Source organism: Oreochromis aureus, linkage group 18 (genome assembly GCF_013358895.1).
Source record: "Oreochromis aureus strain Israel breed Guangdong linkage group 18, ZZ_aureus, whole genome shotgun sequence".
Taxonomy (NCBI): Eukaryota; Metazoa; Chordata; class Actinopteri; order Cichliformes; family Cichlidae; genus Oreochromis; species Oreochromis aureus.
The window spans coordinates 14,738,543-14,755,636 of NC_052959.1; the positions used below are offsets into that span (position 1 = coordinate 14,738,543).

The 17,094-nt window shown below is 40.2% G+C and overlaps 1 protein-coding gene across 2 annotated transcripts in view; it reads right to left on the minus strand.

Moving 5' to 3' along the window:
- The window catches only part of gpc1b (glypican 1b), a 60,358-nt gene that overhangs the window by 14,942 nt on the left and 28,322 nt on the right, over nt 1–17,094 (minus strand). For both annotated transcript variants that reach the window (XM_031755908.2, XM_039602493.1), the window contains exon 4: nt 10,294–10,452. In XM_031755908.2, the coding sequence (XP_031611768.2) occupies nt 10,294–10,452 (159 nt within the window). The remainder of the gene's footprint in view (nt 1–10,293; nt 10,453–17,094) is intronic.

Here is a 17,094-nt window from a genome sequence, read left to right on the forward strand (position 1 = left end):
AGCCCCCACATGGGACCCCTTTCCTGGGGTTAGCTTAGTCCCCTGATGCAGTTATTTAAAAAAACCCAGTAACATCACAGCACTCACAAACATCCATCTCCCACACTCTCTTGCATATTTAAAGAAAATACAAACACACCCTGCCTTGTAGGAAAAACCATTCCGAGTGATACGGTAGCAAAGCTATAACACCCACATGAGCAGAGCCAATCGCGGCACAGTAAGACAATCACAGCACTTGGTGTTACATAACATGTTAATATGCTAAGTCCATCCTGACCCATCTGTGTAGCATTATCTAAGCTCTGGCCTTGTTGGATACTGTATCTCTGTTCTGCCTTCCCAGTCATTAATAAACCCTAGCTGACTTTGCTCCATAGCTGCTGGTCTTTGTGCTGCTTTCTGGTAAAAGAAATAAAAGTGTGAGAGATTTGCTCATTTTTTAAACCTTTTTTTTGTCTTTCATTCTTCTCGCAAACACTCCGAGGCTTATACTTTTCCAGTCTTGATTTTCCTATTTTGGGTAGTGGTTTTATCTTGGGAACGTGCCGGGATATTTTTCAGTCTAAATCAAGCTGATTTTCTACTTTGTTTTGGTTTCTAAAACGCCATTCCCTGACGCAATAGAGAACATTATCACATTCTTGTTCTCTGCCACATTTAATTGCCTACTGGCAATGAAAGACAGTGTAAAATGTGGTTTTGGACTGCACGTTTTGAAGCTTCAACATTAGTGCTTTTGGTCTCTGCCATTTTTTTTCCAAGCCAGAAATTACCTTATGTGGATGTAAGGATCTAATGCTAACTCATCAGCTAGTCCCAGAGGCACTACAGTTTTCACCACATCTGCCTTGGCTTCATTTTTAAGCTCCAGAAGTTGCCCCTTGCTTCAAACCCAGAATAATAGCAGGTCAGATTATTTATAGTATACTTCATGCTCAAACCCTGATGATGATTTCTTAAAACTGGCAGAAAGCAAGCAAGTCAAGTAATTATCTAATTTGAGAGCTTGCTCCCTGATGACAACAATGGTAGGCCAGGTTAAACTTTGTAATATATAATACTTTAGATAAATGGGGGGTTGAGTAAAACACTGTGATGATTAAAGGCTGAAAAGGTTGGTGCAAACTGCTTCAGCAAGTTACAGAAGACATTTCTAGCGAGCTTCTAATTATAGCTACAGACTTCATAGCACAGAGAAAATGTCAACGCATCGAATGCCATCTTTGTGATGCAAATCACTTCTTATATTGTAATGCTTGGCGAGATAAATGCTTCTGAAATGTAGCAGCTGTATATCCAGTATTTATTACACAGCAGCTGCATGACACATCACTCCCCAGTTCCCCAGCCTCCTGTCACTCAAACTATCTGCAAACACAGCACTGGACCACACTCCACATACCAGCAGAGCTTTATGCATAATAGGAGAACTCACATTCTTTTTTCAAACCATATATATATATAAATCGAATCAGCACACAGAGAAAGCAACTTCCAAGTGACAGCACATTCATATGTACACAGTGAAGGATCACAGCCCCCGCACGAACACACACACACACACACACACACACAATCCAGAGTACACAGCAGCAGTCAGACAGACAGAAGGGAAGCTGCTCTGACAGGTGCAGATTTACTTTTAATCTCTATTAGAAATTATTCCTGCTGTGTACTGTCAGCCACGCTGTAAATAAGTCTGGCTAAATGAAATGGGTTTCAGCAGAATAGCAAAGGATGTTGTTCAGCTGCTGAGGAGAAGTTGTTTTCGCCATTCAATGCACAATCTGCATTTCTGTTTACAGTTTTTTGCTTGGGGCATGTTTTAAGTGCTCACATGTGCAGGGCAGATCTCGGTAAATGGTACAGTGCTGTACAGTTCTCCTCTGCCCTTTAACTCAAGTGAGTAATAGCCATCATTAGTATGACACAAACCCTCTGTGTATGTGTGTGTGCCCGCTCGCTCGCTTGGGCTATTGTGTGTGAAAATGACCTTTCTCATTCTTCATCAGTTTGCATCTCCATGACATAGGGAGTCATATGACTTCCCTCTCTATATACGCCCTTTCTTTTACTCTCACCCACAATCCTCCACCATCCCTCAAAGCTTAACCTCTACGCTTTCTCCCCCGGTGTCTGCTCTCTGGGGGAAAGATTGATGGGAAAGGATGCTTAATTGCCTATATCCCAGCACACCGGGTGTGGAGGGGACAGACTGGATGAATAACAGTAGAAACGGCTGCACGGTATTAGATGCGTTTACAGTAAAGCTATACATATATGGCAAATGCTCATGTTAAAAATGGACAAGGATTCAAATAATGAGGTCAGCAAATTTACAAGTAATACCTATAAGCCAGAAGCTCAGGCTTTAGACAGCTTTAAACACCAAGTTTCTGACAGTGTTTGGCGTACGATGTGTATGATATCCTTAATGCAGTCTTCTCAGGCACACAGCTCTGTCTGTGAGAACACAGCAGCCCTATTTGCAAGAGGCAGCCAGTCAGAAGAAATATTCTAATCTATTTAAAAAATAACTGTTGCTGTCAAGACTCACACATTTATCGGGCAAGAAATAAACATTTATCTGCTGGGAACCTAACAAGCCACCCTGGTATATAAACTCAAACTCTAATTTGATTGACAGGTCAATACATACATGAAAAGGAGTTTCTCAGCTACAGGAAACTGTCTGTGTCCATAACTATAAGCAATACATAATACTTCATGGCCAACAGAGTGGGTCTAGCCACAAATACACCACGTGGTGCACATCAAGTTTAACAACAATCATATTACAGCTCAAAAACCTCAAGTAAGCTGCTCGTACTTGCTACTGATTGTGACATTTTGTGACTTGATGTCATGATAATATTGGGTCTGCTGCAAACACCAAGCACACTTAATGCATTTCTTCATTTCTTCATAATTAGCAGCTATAACTTTCTTTAATGTGACAGCAGATCAAGAAAATCACTAACATCACCAAAGCGACACTCTACACCCGTCACATTCTTGCTTTCATTCTTTCATCTCTAACTCTCTAACACGCACGCGTGAGCTAAGCGAAGCATGTGTGTCTTAATGACTTTCTTCCTGCGCTGAGTGGGAAGTTAATGATTTCATTTGTAATCACTCTGAGCTTCACATCTAGGCCACCTTGACATGTCAGAAGCTTATTTTAAGTCTATTCCTACTTTCTCTTATTTGGATGCTTTGAAACCTCATTAAATACATACACACACACACGCTTTAACACCTCGTATATCTGCGCTCAGTTATTCTACAGCCCCCTGTATTCTTTCATGATTTAATACAGTCCTTTAAACCAGACAAGTCGCCTCACCTTCCATGTGCCCTCTTCACGTGACCGTCTGTCTGGCTTTAATCCTCTCCCTACTACTCAAGTTGTGTCACTGACAGGAGATTCACAGAAAGGTACCAGTGATGTTCCCCCAGCTGCCAATCACTCTTTCTTAGAGCTTGGAGTGATCTCAAATGGTTTTCTCACATCAGGGTATTAACTGACTGAGGATTATGTCACTCATATGATGGGCTTAACGGGCCTGGGAACATTTACCACAGTCTAATAAAACTGGATCTCATGGAAACCATATCACTGAATGAAAAAAGCAAAACAAAAACAAACAAAAACAAAATTACAAACTGGTTCGTGATTAGGCTCATTTTAAAAGTGCAAATTCTTTTGCTGTGTGCCTATTATCACCTCCTCTCTCTCTAGTCTCCAGTAAAACTTAAGCGTTTGTTTCCTCTAATTGGAAGGTAACAGTTCCTGGCATGTGCAGAAAATGTTTCAAAGCCCTTGTGAACATGCTTGAACACTGCAAATACTTCCAATTCCAGAATTGTTTACAACAGAATAACATTATAATCAAAACAAAGTGGAAAAATAATTAAAGTAGAAGTGAATTCTAATTCACATCTGCTTTAATTTGCGCATACTGTACTTACAGCAGCTCATCCACTCACTCCCATATAGCTAGTATATGGTCGTAAATAGCAAACGCAAGGATGTGAAGGATGAGCTGAGTTTTGGCAGAGCACCACGTACTGACAAGGGCCGATCGGACAGAAATGGGAGATCAGTGAAGGAATGAAAAGGTAGTAAAAGCAGAAAACGGAGCTGCCAAGGCAGCAACTGTATATTTCGCTCTTATTTGACAGCCTTGATTCTGTTTGTCCGTTTGACAAGTGCTGAAAAATCAAATTAGCTGATGGTTCTTTGGCAGAGAAGAGAGAGACGGGGAGCAAACCATGAAGCATATGCCAAGAGAGAAGGAGGGAGGAAATCAGGTGGCAGCGATAGAATAAAAAAATAAAATGAGAAAGCAGAGGACATTCAGTACATCTGCTATCACTGAACACATATTTTAATACTGGAATATTTGAGTCTGTTTCTACTGCTGATGCACTCTACATTAAAATATAAATTGATTGGCCATGCTTTTGATTTTGGTTGGTTGATGGCTGAGCATTCAAATAGTTTCCTGGGGTATTAAACACTGGTGCAGTGATACAGTTGCTCCAGGTTTTGGTGTCTTCTATCCTGACCTCCAACTGACAGTTTTTCTAAATGATAACATTATTTTCAAATTATAGAGGAAAAAAGAGGAAAAATGTGTTTCCCTTGGCCGATAGCCTAATTTCCACTAAATGAATCTAAATGAAAAACAGATATATGGTTCTGTGATAGCCTGCTAGCTAAAAAATATCCAAATAACCAGCAAGACACACCTGAGTGATGTACTCTGGTGCTTTCACTGCTCTTCTCCTACTTATACTACTACTACTAATAATAATAATAAATAAATAAATAAATAAATAAAACATGCATAAACAAACAACTGCTGTCTTGGGCGCAGTGAATGCACAAATGATGGTCTGGGAGCCATTAGACTGTTTATGAATCAGACTGGCTCTCCATCAATAACAACACTTATCACACACATTGTGCTCCAGGAACACCGCGAGCCCCTTAGTCAGAATTTAGATGCTGTTAAAAAGCCTCTTATATTAAACAAGCCGACACATCACATAATGCATGTCGTTTATCAACAGGCCCTCTGCGAAAGCCTTCCACTTTCTCTCTGTCTCCCCTCTATATTTCCCTGGCTGGCATTATGCACCATTTACCCAAAGCTGTTTCTTCTTTATCCAGCTGGTTCTCTTTTTCAGACCTTTTTTTCCTCTCTCCCTTGGTTGTTTCCACCAAAAGTCCATACCGTTGCTTATCTTCATTATCATTTTGTTCTCTTTTATTCCCTTAATTTACTTTCCACTGCATTCCTCAAGACCATCCTTCCTCGCCCAGCACTCCTCTTCCTCTCTCCCTTTCTCACTTTTGTCTCTTTTTTTTATTTGATCATTCCAAGGCGTCATCGCTCCTGGTGAGTAATGTGTTTGGCATAATTAGGCCAGTCTACTCCAGGTCCCCACTGACATGATTTGCATGCAGATAAAATGAACCAATTGTGGACCACAATGGGAGTAGATGTCCTTGTCTCTCATGACATCATCAGAGGTGACCCTAAAAGCAGGAAATTAGAAGGTTTTGTGGTTCAGTACGAGGTGGAACTATATTGACTCTCTTAGCTAATTATAGAAACATTGCAACTTAAGTGTACAATTCAGGGATTTTGTGATTAGATGAATGAACATGCTTTGGGGAATCACTGGTTCCTGACAGGTTGTGAGTGGTTGCTGGAGGTTGCTGGTAGTAGCTAATGTGAAACTGATCACAAAGAGATATGTGGTGCTGCACATGTTGAGGTTGCTTTGGTCACTAACATGTTACCCCGGTTGTTACTAGTTTGCATTTTGTGTTGCACTTTTTCAAGTTTCACCACAGCTCAGAGAATAAATGATGAGTTTTCGCAGACAAATTGGTGTCTTCTACACTCCAGCCGGATGGGGAACACACATTTTTTTCCTACGTTGCCAGGGGATCACCAGCAGGTCTGCAGGCCTGTCTGACTTTTCTACTCTACCTGAGCACTCAAAGCACTTCATAGAACTTGCCTTTTTTACTACTCATTCACACAAGCACTTTTTTCTATGCTGAACCTTTCTATCTAACATTCACACACATTCATATTCCGATGGATGCATCAGAGAGCAACTTGAGGTTAGTATCTTGCATTTATCTATCTTGCCCAGGAATATTTGGCATGCAGACTGGAATAGCTAGGAATCAAACCACCAGCCTTCTGATTTGTAAATGACCTGCTACCTCCTGAGCTAGTAAAAGAAAGTAAATGAGGTTGTGGTCCAAAAGCACCCTAGTTTGTCACGTACTTGGGTTTATATAGAACTTTCTTAGTCATACTGACCACTCAAAGTGTTTGAGATTATAAACCACATTTAACCCGACATTCTTTATTCTGCTTTTTTCTACATCTTTTATATACCTCATACACATGGCCAGTTTATCCACATGCATAGGTTTGAAAATACACCCTTCACTACTTTAAACACATGCTTAAGCTATCAACTCATATGACAGTGTTATAAGATAACAATTCATCAGATGACCGTGAAAATTAAATAGAAGGATCTATGGGAGTTCTATTAGTTTTGGCAAGAAAGAAAAAAGAAACACTCCCTAGGTCATGGTCCAGACAAGCCAAGTCTTAAAGTATCTCTAGTCTGCAAAGCAGCAGGATCATGACAGGGATTTTGTAATTGTATAGAGAATGTTGTAGGAGCAGGGTGTGTCTCATACTGTACCAACAAGTTTCGTATGAAGTAAAAGTACACTCCTGCATTAAGCTGTATGTTTGAGATATACAGCCGATAACACACACACACACACATATGCACATGCACAGTGTGTGCACACAATTATCCAGATGTCACTGATGACACTATTAGGCCAAACAGTGCCTGCCAGGTTTAAGGTTTCCATCTGTTAAACACACCTGGCTGCCATCTAACACAGAGCTCCCTTTGGTGCCATCACTCTCTTTGTTCTTCTTGACCTTCTCCCTCTCACTTTCATATGTAATCCCATCTTGCTGTCTCTTTCTGGTTCTCCTGCTCCATTTCTACTTACCCCCCACACACACACACACACACACACACTATGCCTTTGCATTCCTTCTCTCTCTTTTATCCCTCAAATTGCTTCATTTCTGCCCTCATTTCTATCCTCGCTGACAAGTATTTCTTTGACTTTTATTTTTTATTTCCCCCAACACTGGCTACTTGTTTAATGTAAAATATATTATACTACACACCATATACAAATGCTACTTAATACAATCCCTTACAGCCAATTATAGTGACACAGAATAAATCACAAACCTGCAAACATACACATCTAAACATATAGTTGCATATATGCAGTGTACAGTCTCTTAAGCCTGGAGTCAGCTGATGTGAATATGGCAGTCCTCTAATCTGCGGCTTGGTTGGTGCTTCTTCCAAAGTCCCTGAATCTAAAAAGGCCTAACTTCTCTGGGCTGGAAGAGTAACACCCTACATTTAGCCACATGGTGCAAGCTAGCCCACACCCTGCTAAACAGAGCCAGATGTGGAGAGGCTGGAAGCATGGTACCGTGTCAAGTCACTGAACAAATAATGCTCCTCTCAACATGGCTAAAATCTACTTCTCCTCATCTGTTTGACCATATCTCCCTTAACTTTGCAAAAATACTTCATGTTTAGGACTCTTGGTCCAGACACCCCACTTTTAAAACACTCAAATGCACAAGAAAATGTAACAGTAGCGCTTTAACCGTAGTCTGAAATAGAAGTAACGTGTCTTATTTTCCACTTCACAACAGCGAAGGCTAACAACAGGATGTCTTTAGGAAAAATTGTTTAATCCTGCCAAACTGCTGGTCATGCGGTTGCAAGTGTGACACATTATGGTCCAATTAACCCCAGTCTATCGTTCAGCTCTCTTTGAGAAGACGGCCTTTAGCAGATGGTTTTTAGGCCTCGAGGTCCCAACACACATATACTTCTCCCTCTGTCAGCCCTGCATCGCCATATGATGCTCACTGGGGTAAGATAAGGGAACACGAAAAACAGGCAGAAAAACAAAACTGAAAGGAGTCGGGGGAGCGGGGAGGGTGGGGAACAGAGGGTGTACAAATGTTTTTACATTTGTGATCAACAAAAAAAGAGCAGTCTAATTAATTTACTGTCTCAAGCAACAGCAGCTATCAAACATTTATAACAGCATGTCTGGCAAGCATACACAAACACAAAACAAGCTCCAAATTACTTCATTGTGACAGAACACAACCAACCATGTTCGGGATGTGTGCGTCTGTGTGTGTTTATCTTAGAAGTTTTTGGATGCAAATCATTACAATGTTTAGAGACTGTAGCTGAGTGCTGCTTAAATGTGTGCGTCTGTAGACTGTGTTGTTTACTGGCTCTGCTGTGCTAAATGAAGTGTCTCCCCGAAGAATGGGAAAGTTCAAGAACTGTAGGATGACGAGCTAAAATGGAGAGAATTTTGTAGGTCTTGGATTGCTTTCTGTGTGCTTGTGTACTTTTGCTTCAGAGCGGGGTGGCTCACAGCAAGGGTGCCGTGAGCGAAAAGGAGGGTCCATGAGAACGAAGGACACAGAGCAATAAAAAAAGAGTAAACAAAAGTCTCTCAGCCACTAATCACCGTGATCTGAAAAGGTCAGGCTAACTAGCCAAGCTCAGAGCCTCGGCTGACAGATCCATTGTCACAGTCTGACCAAGGGGAACAAGTGGAGCACAGAGACACCCTTCTATTAAATGGAGCAAGTCATTATACACAAATAATTGCCTTGGTGTACCAATGTTCTAACATTTAATCTCTCTCTCCTCCCATCCCTCAGACTTATACTTAAGGTCTCATACATTTTATATTATTATGATCTTATTGTATCATTTTTCAAGGTGTAGAGCAGATTTAGTGATTCAGACTATAATAATAATCTTATATAGTACTTTCCAAACGTCTAGGTGCAGTGAGTTATCGAAATGTGCAAATATAAATGGAAATACAGAGACTATACGAATTTAATGCATTTGAAAGTCAATATATTGGGTTAATCACCTTTGTTCTCCAACTCGGTTTGAACTCTCTTGGGCACGAGTTCTTATAATTTCTTTAAGTAGTCTTCAGGACTAGTTCTCCAGACTTTCTGAAGGACATTCAAAGCTTTTCTTTGTATATTGGCAGCTTTTACTCCTTTCTCTGTCAAGATGATCCCACAATGCTTCAATAATGTTGAAGTCTGGGCTGAACTGGATCAACTGAAGGATCAGGTATCTCTCAGGTCAGGTCTTTAATTTTTTCCCTTTTTTTAAGGACAATGCTAAGATACATTTTTCAGGTAATGCGCTCCAGGATTCACCCTGTTGGTGCAAAAACATTACATATATAAAAATGTCTGTAAAACAGTGTTGTCTTTGGCGTTTTTAAATAGATTTGACTAAAGAAATGGCAATAAATTATGTGTTTTTATGACAGGGTGCAAGTAAAGTCCTTGAATGCCTGAATGATTCACAGGTCAGTGTTAAGTGGCTTAAGAAACAAACAAAAAAGTGATTACTTTGATAATGATTGTCACGTACAAAGGCTAGACTGAAAATGAGTGAATGCCAAAAGAAAAACATTGAAAAGCCTTCAGATAGTCTGGAGAGCTGTTATTCAAAAAATGAAAAGAAAGTATGGCTCCTTGAAAAGAAAATATAAAGAAATGAAGGCTGGCTCAGCTGTTTTACACAGTCGTGTATCTTAATTTTAGTCTGTTGATGGGGTATACTGCGACTAAGCAAGAGTGTTCAACAGGCAACATGATATGACACTTTACTTAATGATTTTCAACTGATTGAACCATTTGCATGCCATTTGCATGCTGTACAAAAAGTAACATTTTTCACACATTAAATAGTGTAGAACACTATAAAATCACTATGAAATGTGTTTGGCTTTATCCTTTGTTTGGGCTCAGTCAGTTACTACGAAGCATTTTAAACCACTGAGCCACCAAAGGTTTAAATGACTTTGTTCATTTTTTGTGGTTCTGACTCTATGCATTAAATCATGCTTTGTTTTACTGATATCTAAGCAAAAGGAAAAAAAAGTTTTAATTAAAGTTAACTGCAAATTGCTCCTTTTGAAGCATGACAGCAGATCTTTGTAAACTTTGTAGACTTTGAGATAAATTATTATTCATTTCCTTTTTTTCAGTCTGTCTGTTGCGTCAGTGAATGTTTAAATGACAAAACACAAAATACACAGACATGTGTTCTGCATCACAAATACAAAAAGCTCACCATCGAAGATTCTGTACTGTCCGGTAAGCGAGATCTGTAAGGAGCGCCCGGCATCTTTGATTACGTTCTCCACTTCGGTGCGGCTCTGCAAGGCCAGTTTGTCCTCCACGTTACTGGTACAGCAGGTGTAACCCTGAGGACAGATGCGCAGGTGCTCACCTATCAAAGGACAGGTGGAGGCAGAAAAGAAGAAAGTGGGGAGGTGGTGGAGGAAAGAACAAAAGGGGATAAAAGGGGGTGACAAAGAACAGTCAAGAAAAAAAAGAAAGATGTCATTAGCAGATTCCATGAATCAGCACTGAATGACAAAACTGAGATTAAAAGCTTTTGTGTTTCCGCTGTTAAAAAACTCTACAGTCGCTATGAACATGACAGGACTAAATTAACTGCAGTGGCTGTTTTTATGGCCTTTTTTATGGTCTGCTGGCAGTCAAGGAGGTAGAGCTGCGTGTATTCGCCCCCTTGATTTCCTGGCAAGATGTGGTGATCTGTGTGGCAGTCGTACAGCGGCAATCGCCATTGAGTTTTAATGAGCACTCCTGACACGCATTCCTGTGCATACATTTGGAGACAAGTGCATGTACACACAAATGCACAACTCTGAAAACCAGGGAAGTAGGCAGAAACTATTTCAGACATTGTGATGTTCATACACACACAGTCAAATGCCATATATGAGAATTTACTGTAAACAAGGAGGCTGTCAGTGCGATTAAAGCCGCAGTCAAGCTGCAGCTGTAATCAGGACAAATGATGTAAGATGGAAATTCCTTCAATCCAGTCAATGTAACCAGACATAAGGCAAATGAAATTTTTGTGATGTTTGATGAAAATAGGATAAAATATTTTGTGTTTGCTGAAAAAAAACCCTCTGACACCCCCACACATCCACACCTACGTACATTTTTGCATTTCTTTTAATCAGTGTTTAACAAAAGAAATTTTAGTGAAATAACATAATAATAGCAACACAGCATCAGGAAATGCTTGCTTGTTTAAACTGACCCCATAACGATCCATTATCCCATACAGTCATTCAGTGCGCAGAACTAGAACTAAATATATCTACTGGCCTAAAGATAACCTTAACCTAAACCTAACCTCTCCCTACCCTAAGCTAATAACTTGTCTTAACCTTAAAATGTATAAAACCAATAACAAGTCCTGAAAATCAACCCAAACTGAGACACAACTTAAAACAATAATACATTTATCCAATTTAAGACATTTCTGCAAAGTAGAGGAAATAAAAGTAAAGAGAGGTTATGTTTACCTATTACTATAACTAAGGTAATAGTAAATTGTGAAATAGTTATAAAGCTATTTTTTTCATCGGTGATAAAGACAAGGTGCTGTATGGAAAAGCTCCTTGTGATTGCTTTGGTTGCCATGGTCGACAGCAGTTTGCATGGAAGCCGGACTTGTCTGCAATCACTTGCTAACTACTCGCCAACTGGCAGTAAAACTGTGAAAACCAGAAAACTGAAACGGTCTGCCTTCAAAGTTGAAGTTGTGCAATTTGAAATAAGTTGGTTGCATCTATAACACACAGCATTTAATTTCAAGGTGAACATCGTCTGTTTCTGGTTTACTTCAAATTTTTCAAATTTCACTACAGCTCAGAGGGTAAACACTCGCTAGTTCGTGCAAACTATGGGTGACCACTGCAATCTGCAAGCAACCAAAGCAATCACAAGTAGGTTTGTTTGGTGCAGCACCCTCTTTAAAACTAGCATCTGCCAGCAACCTTCAGCAACCAGAGGTTCAAGTGATTCCTAAGCCTGTGTGACTGAGGTCCAACACAAAATACAAGAACAATATATTTCACAAAAATAATGTGTGCATGACAGTAACACTTTTCGAAAATCTTTTATCTGCTCTATCCATCGGTGAAAGACTGGAATCCAATAACAAGTCTAATATAAGCCGATGAACAACTACGTCTTAGTATTTGGTATTAACATGAATTAAATATGTTGTCTAAGCTTTAGTCTGACAAACAAAGCTTTGCTGGTTCCGACACGTCTTGAAATGCGTATTATGTCAGCTCACATGGCTGAGCTTTACATGGTGTGCACAAAGGCAAATTCAATAAACACATACTGGTGTTGTATTAATGATTAATGCCCCTCGGGCTGCCATTAGCATGCATCTAGAAGACTCTGAGCTCAGGGCAACTCTATAGGCAGAACGTGGAAATCAATGAGATGGACTCTGCCATCTATTTCAACATCAGAGCCAGTGATTTCTGTGCACACTGCCTCAACAGTTACAAGCAAGTGATTCACCTTCATTTACCATAGCTGTATTCTCAGTCACCCACTGAGGAACCCCATCCTGTCCACAACCTCAGTTGTGTTTTCCAGCCAGTGGAGTGGGTTTGTGAGTATAACAAGAATTCTTGCATTTCACTGATTAAGTGGCAACCAAGTTCTCTGTCTTTTAAGTGGCTTATGCAGTCCAGCGCTGAAGTGAAGCAATTAAAGGCAATTGTCCTCTTCAAACGCCAAAGTGGAGAACAGGCTCTGCAGACCAGAGAAGGTGACATTGAACGTCTCTCAGCACCCTCTCACTGATAATGATGTGACTCACACCCACGGACCATAGGATAGGAGGACCTGGATATAGTCTTCGTGATTTGTGCGAGAAATAGAAAATGAACGAGAGGTAAAGTTTAACAAAGGAAAAGGAGAAAACAGAAGGGCAGACAGCAGACAGGAAATGTATGCTGTTCTTTTGTGCGTCAAATTGAATGCAATCTACCACCACCTTCTAATGGACGCCTTTATTGCACATGTGTATTAAGAGACTGTGGGCTTTTCTTCCACTGCAAGCTGTTTCCAGCACATCACTAAAAAAACTGTAGACAAATAGATGCTGACGCACAAAACACTCACATACACACATATAACAGGAGGTGTGAAGCTTCCAGCTACAGCCACTTCAGAGGGTCCATTTTTTATGTATAAATTAGTGCTGTCTAAATTAACACGTCATTTTGGAATTCATTTCAAATATTTATTGTACTTTTTTTAAATACAAGTGACACAGTTAAATTTGTTTAATCCCTTTGAAAGCTGTCTAGAAGTGGGAGGCGCGCTTTATTGGGCTCTGCGAGTCAGGCATTTCATTATGACAAAGCATAAAGTTGTTTATGCACTATGAACTGATGTCCTTCTAGTTATGAAAACAGACAAAAAAGTAGACTTGAGGAGGAATTGCAGGAAGTTTAATGTCAGCACATAATACTCAGTTCTAACTTGCAGTGCATCTCTCTCTAGTCGCTGAGCTATGTTGGAAGTGCATCTCTTGATCTAGCTGTATAGATAGATACTTATAGATATAGACAGACATATACATTAATTTTGAGTTTTCACATTTAAATATTCACTTGCTTAAAGCTTCAGTGTTAATTGTGATTAATCACAGGAAATGGTTTGAGTATAGTTTTTGATACCATCTGTGGTGTAAACAACATTGTGAGGATTTTCACTGTAACAACCACAACACTCGCAGTGGGAACCGACCGAGTCAAAGTCTCACAGCCCTGGAGACACATCTACTGTACAGCAAGAAAGGTCACCTGTAACAGAGCATTATGTTTCCAGTTGGCTAACCTAATAGTCAGCTAATAATACAAACAAAGCACTCTCTTCCATTTGACTCAATAAACTGAAGTGTGTGAGTGTGTGTGTTTGTTTGGGTGCCAGCAACGCTAAGCCACTCTCCATCAAAGTACAAAAGGAAATATATACTTGACAGGAAGTTTTTGCTCTTCGCTTTTTAAAGTCGCTTAAGCACTCACACACAGCGACAAGCATCCACATATGCATACACACCCTCACATGTAGGCTACACACATATGCACACACACTCTCATAGCTAGAGGATACTAGGGTAATCAGCAGAGGAGGATGGGCCATTTCTAAGTGGGAAGCCCCACTCATGTAGAGGGAAGAGCATCTAAAGGGCGACAATAGAGAGGGAGAAATAATGCTAATGTTTAAAATGGCTATAAAAAAAAAATCATAGCATCCATTTTCTGTTACGCACTCACTGATGCTGTATTTATTGATGCATTTAGGTAGTAAATACATGTGTTCACACAGTAAGTAAGACTTATACTGAACAGGGAAAATGATGGGGCCATGTTTTATTAACTTTATTAATAAAACAAACAAAATAAAAACAATGCTGCTCTGTGTTCCTCCTGCTGACGATGTGCATATCCTCATCACTGAAAGATTGGCCACTGAACGGTAGGTGTAAATAGACTGCAGAGTGTTCAGTGTGGTGCTATCCACTTAGCCAGTGGTTGTTTGATTTCCCCAGTGTCTAATTTCCAGCAATCCTCTTGGCACTTAACCGCATACACTATATTGCTCTGTTTGTGCTCGGGAACCCGATCCTTGGAATGGATTGTTTCCTATTGTTGGATTTAGAACATTTTTTACTACCACAAAACCACTCTTGGTTTATTGCATTGAGATAAAATTACACCAAACATCTATAAGATCTTAAAAACAGAAACAAGCAAAAAAACAACAACCCTCAAATGGCATTTTCAAACATATGTGAGTTTACAAAGCAGGTGTTCTGCAATAATTGACCACCTTCTGCGAGGCCAATCAGTACAAACATAGCAAGCCAATAACCTGGCACTGCTTAAAATGGCTCACATGGATACACCACCCACCAAATTTATCTGTTTAAAAATAAACTAGGTGTTCACTCCACAGCAATCCCTGTGCCTTTTCTCCCTTTTCGTTTGACAGACACGTCTGTTAAATAGTGAGCAATTCCCTGCCCATTAGCTTATCATTGTTCACCAGGGGGGAAGGGTCCTATTAAACAGCAATCTTGGAAGGCAGAATAAGGTTGTGCACAATGAGATAAAGCATGTGAGAGACTGACGGTCAAAGGTTTGTAGAGATGATGAGAAACACAGAGAGAGGCCAACAGGAAATTAAGATTGATTCAAAACACCACTAGTTTGGGAGTCGGGGGAGCAGAGGTCAAATTTTTTGTTCTTGTTCAGATAGGTCACCATAACTGAGGCAGTTTTCAGTGATGCTTTGTTTCCTTAAGCACGTAGCCACTAAAAACATCTTAATGGAAAAAAAAATACAAATACAAATAAACACCACCGCAGCCATTTGTAGCAGTGTATTTCAGATGAACAGTCACAACAAGTTTTGATGCTATATTTGTCCCACCAGTTGAAAATGTGCTAACCCCTGCAGCTGTTATGCTGACTGAGACACTGTATGCAGTTTTCAGCTGGTACATTCAGACAATTCATGATGTTCATGGAAGATTTAGGGCATGCCCCCAGATGCAAACTTCATTCCAAACCTTGGGTCCTTTGTCCTTTACACTGGTAAGAAAAATAATCATGTAAGGTAGTTTGTTTTTTTTTTGTCATTGTTGCCTGCTGAGCCTGATTTTGAACATTTTATTTGTACTGTGAATAAGCCATTTCAAATGATGTCAACTGGTACTAAAAAAGGCCCATCTTTTTTTCACAGAAAATAACACAGTTAAGGCAGTTCATTCTTCTCTGTATAGACAGTTTTCCCATAAAAGGGAAAGGATGGATGCAGAGGATGGATGGATGGATGGATGGATGGATGGATGGATGGATGAAGAAAATACTTGGAATGACATAGAATGTCATTGTCTAATGCTGCATTTCTGCTCTTGCTTTGGAAAAATGTAGTAAAGTCAGTGTCTGAGCATAATATGTATTCATGTTGAGAAGTCAAATCAGTGAATGTATTGAAACTAAACAATCCAAAGATTAAAGCTCTGGAGCTAAAAGCAGAATTTACGGTGAACCTAAAAGTGTTGGCTTTATTTCTTTCAGGCTTAAACTGTCTGCACTGATACTTTGGAGAAGTATGCATGCATCATCGGAATTCAGGATGCATTACATGCAGCAGTTGTTAAATCTCCCTACTTTTCTGCCAAAGCACATTTGACAAACTAGCGTGACTGCGACACACTGACATAACTGATGGCTCCCAGTAATGACCGACATTGCATAACTGATACCGTTTCAGACCACAATGCAGAATGTCAGTGCATCTGCACGCGCGCATGGGTGTGCACACACGCTGTGGGATCGGAGAGATTAGCAGCGTAATCCCGCCGGTAGTGCGAGTGTGTGTGCGTGTGTCGACAGCAAGTCGCCGGTGCCGAGGAAAAACATCCATGGAACACCAGGAATCACAGGGGCGCGTGCACACCCCCTCAAACACACTTGAACAGTGGATTAAGATTAAACAGATAAAGTACAAGAGGACTATTTGGCACTAGAGGTTGACATGATGTCTGACCCACCAACTGTACATGATGAAATTTCACATACCAACCTGACAAATGGTCATTACAGGGTGGTACCATCCTGCATGTCTACTTGTTGTGAGTCAAATAAGTCTGCTTGTCCATCTTTGTCCATACTCCTATACTTAACACATAGAGTATGACCCAGGCTTTCACCTAGACCCTAGATTCACCAGTCTGGTAATGTGAGACCAGTAGCTATATAAATAGCTTCCTCGAGCCAGACAAGGTGGCAGCCACACACAGAAAGCATTACTACTAAGGTTAGGGTTATGGAAGTTCCATGCTGTTTTTTCCTACTGCTCTCTCCCGTCAATCCAGGCAGGTGGTCTTGCATTCACTTGACTTGAGTGAGAGTCATTTTAACTGACTGTGAAAAGTTTAACCCTTTAATCACAGCTACAGATGGCACAAAAGACTCAATGGATAACGTAACATTATAATCACGTGGAGTGT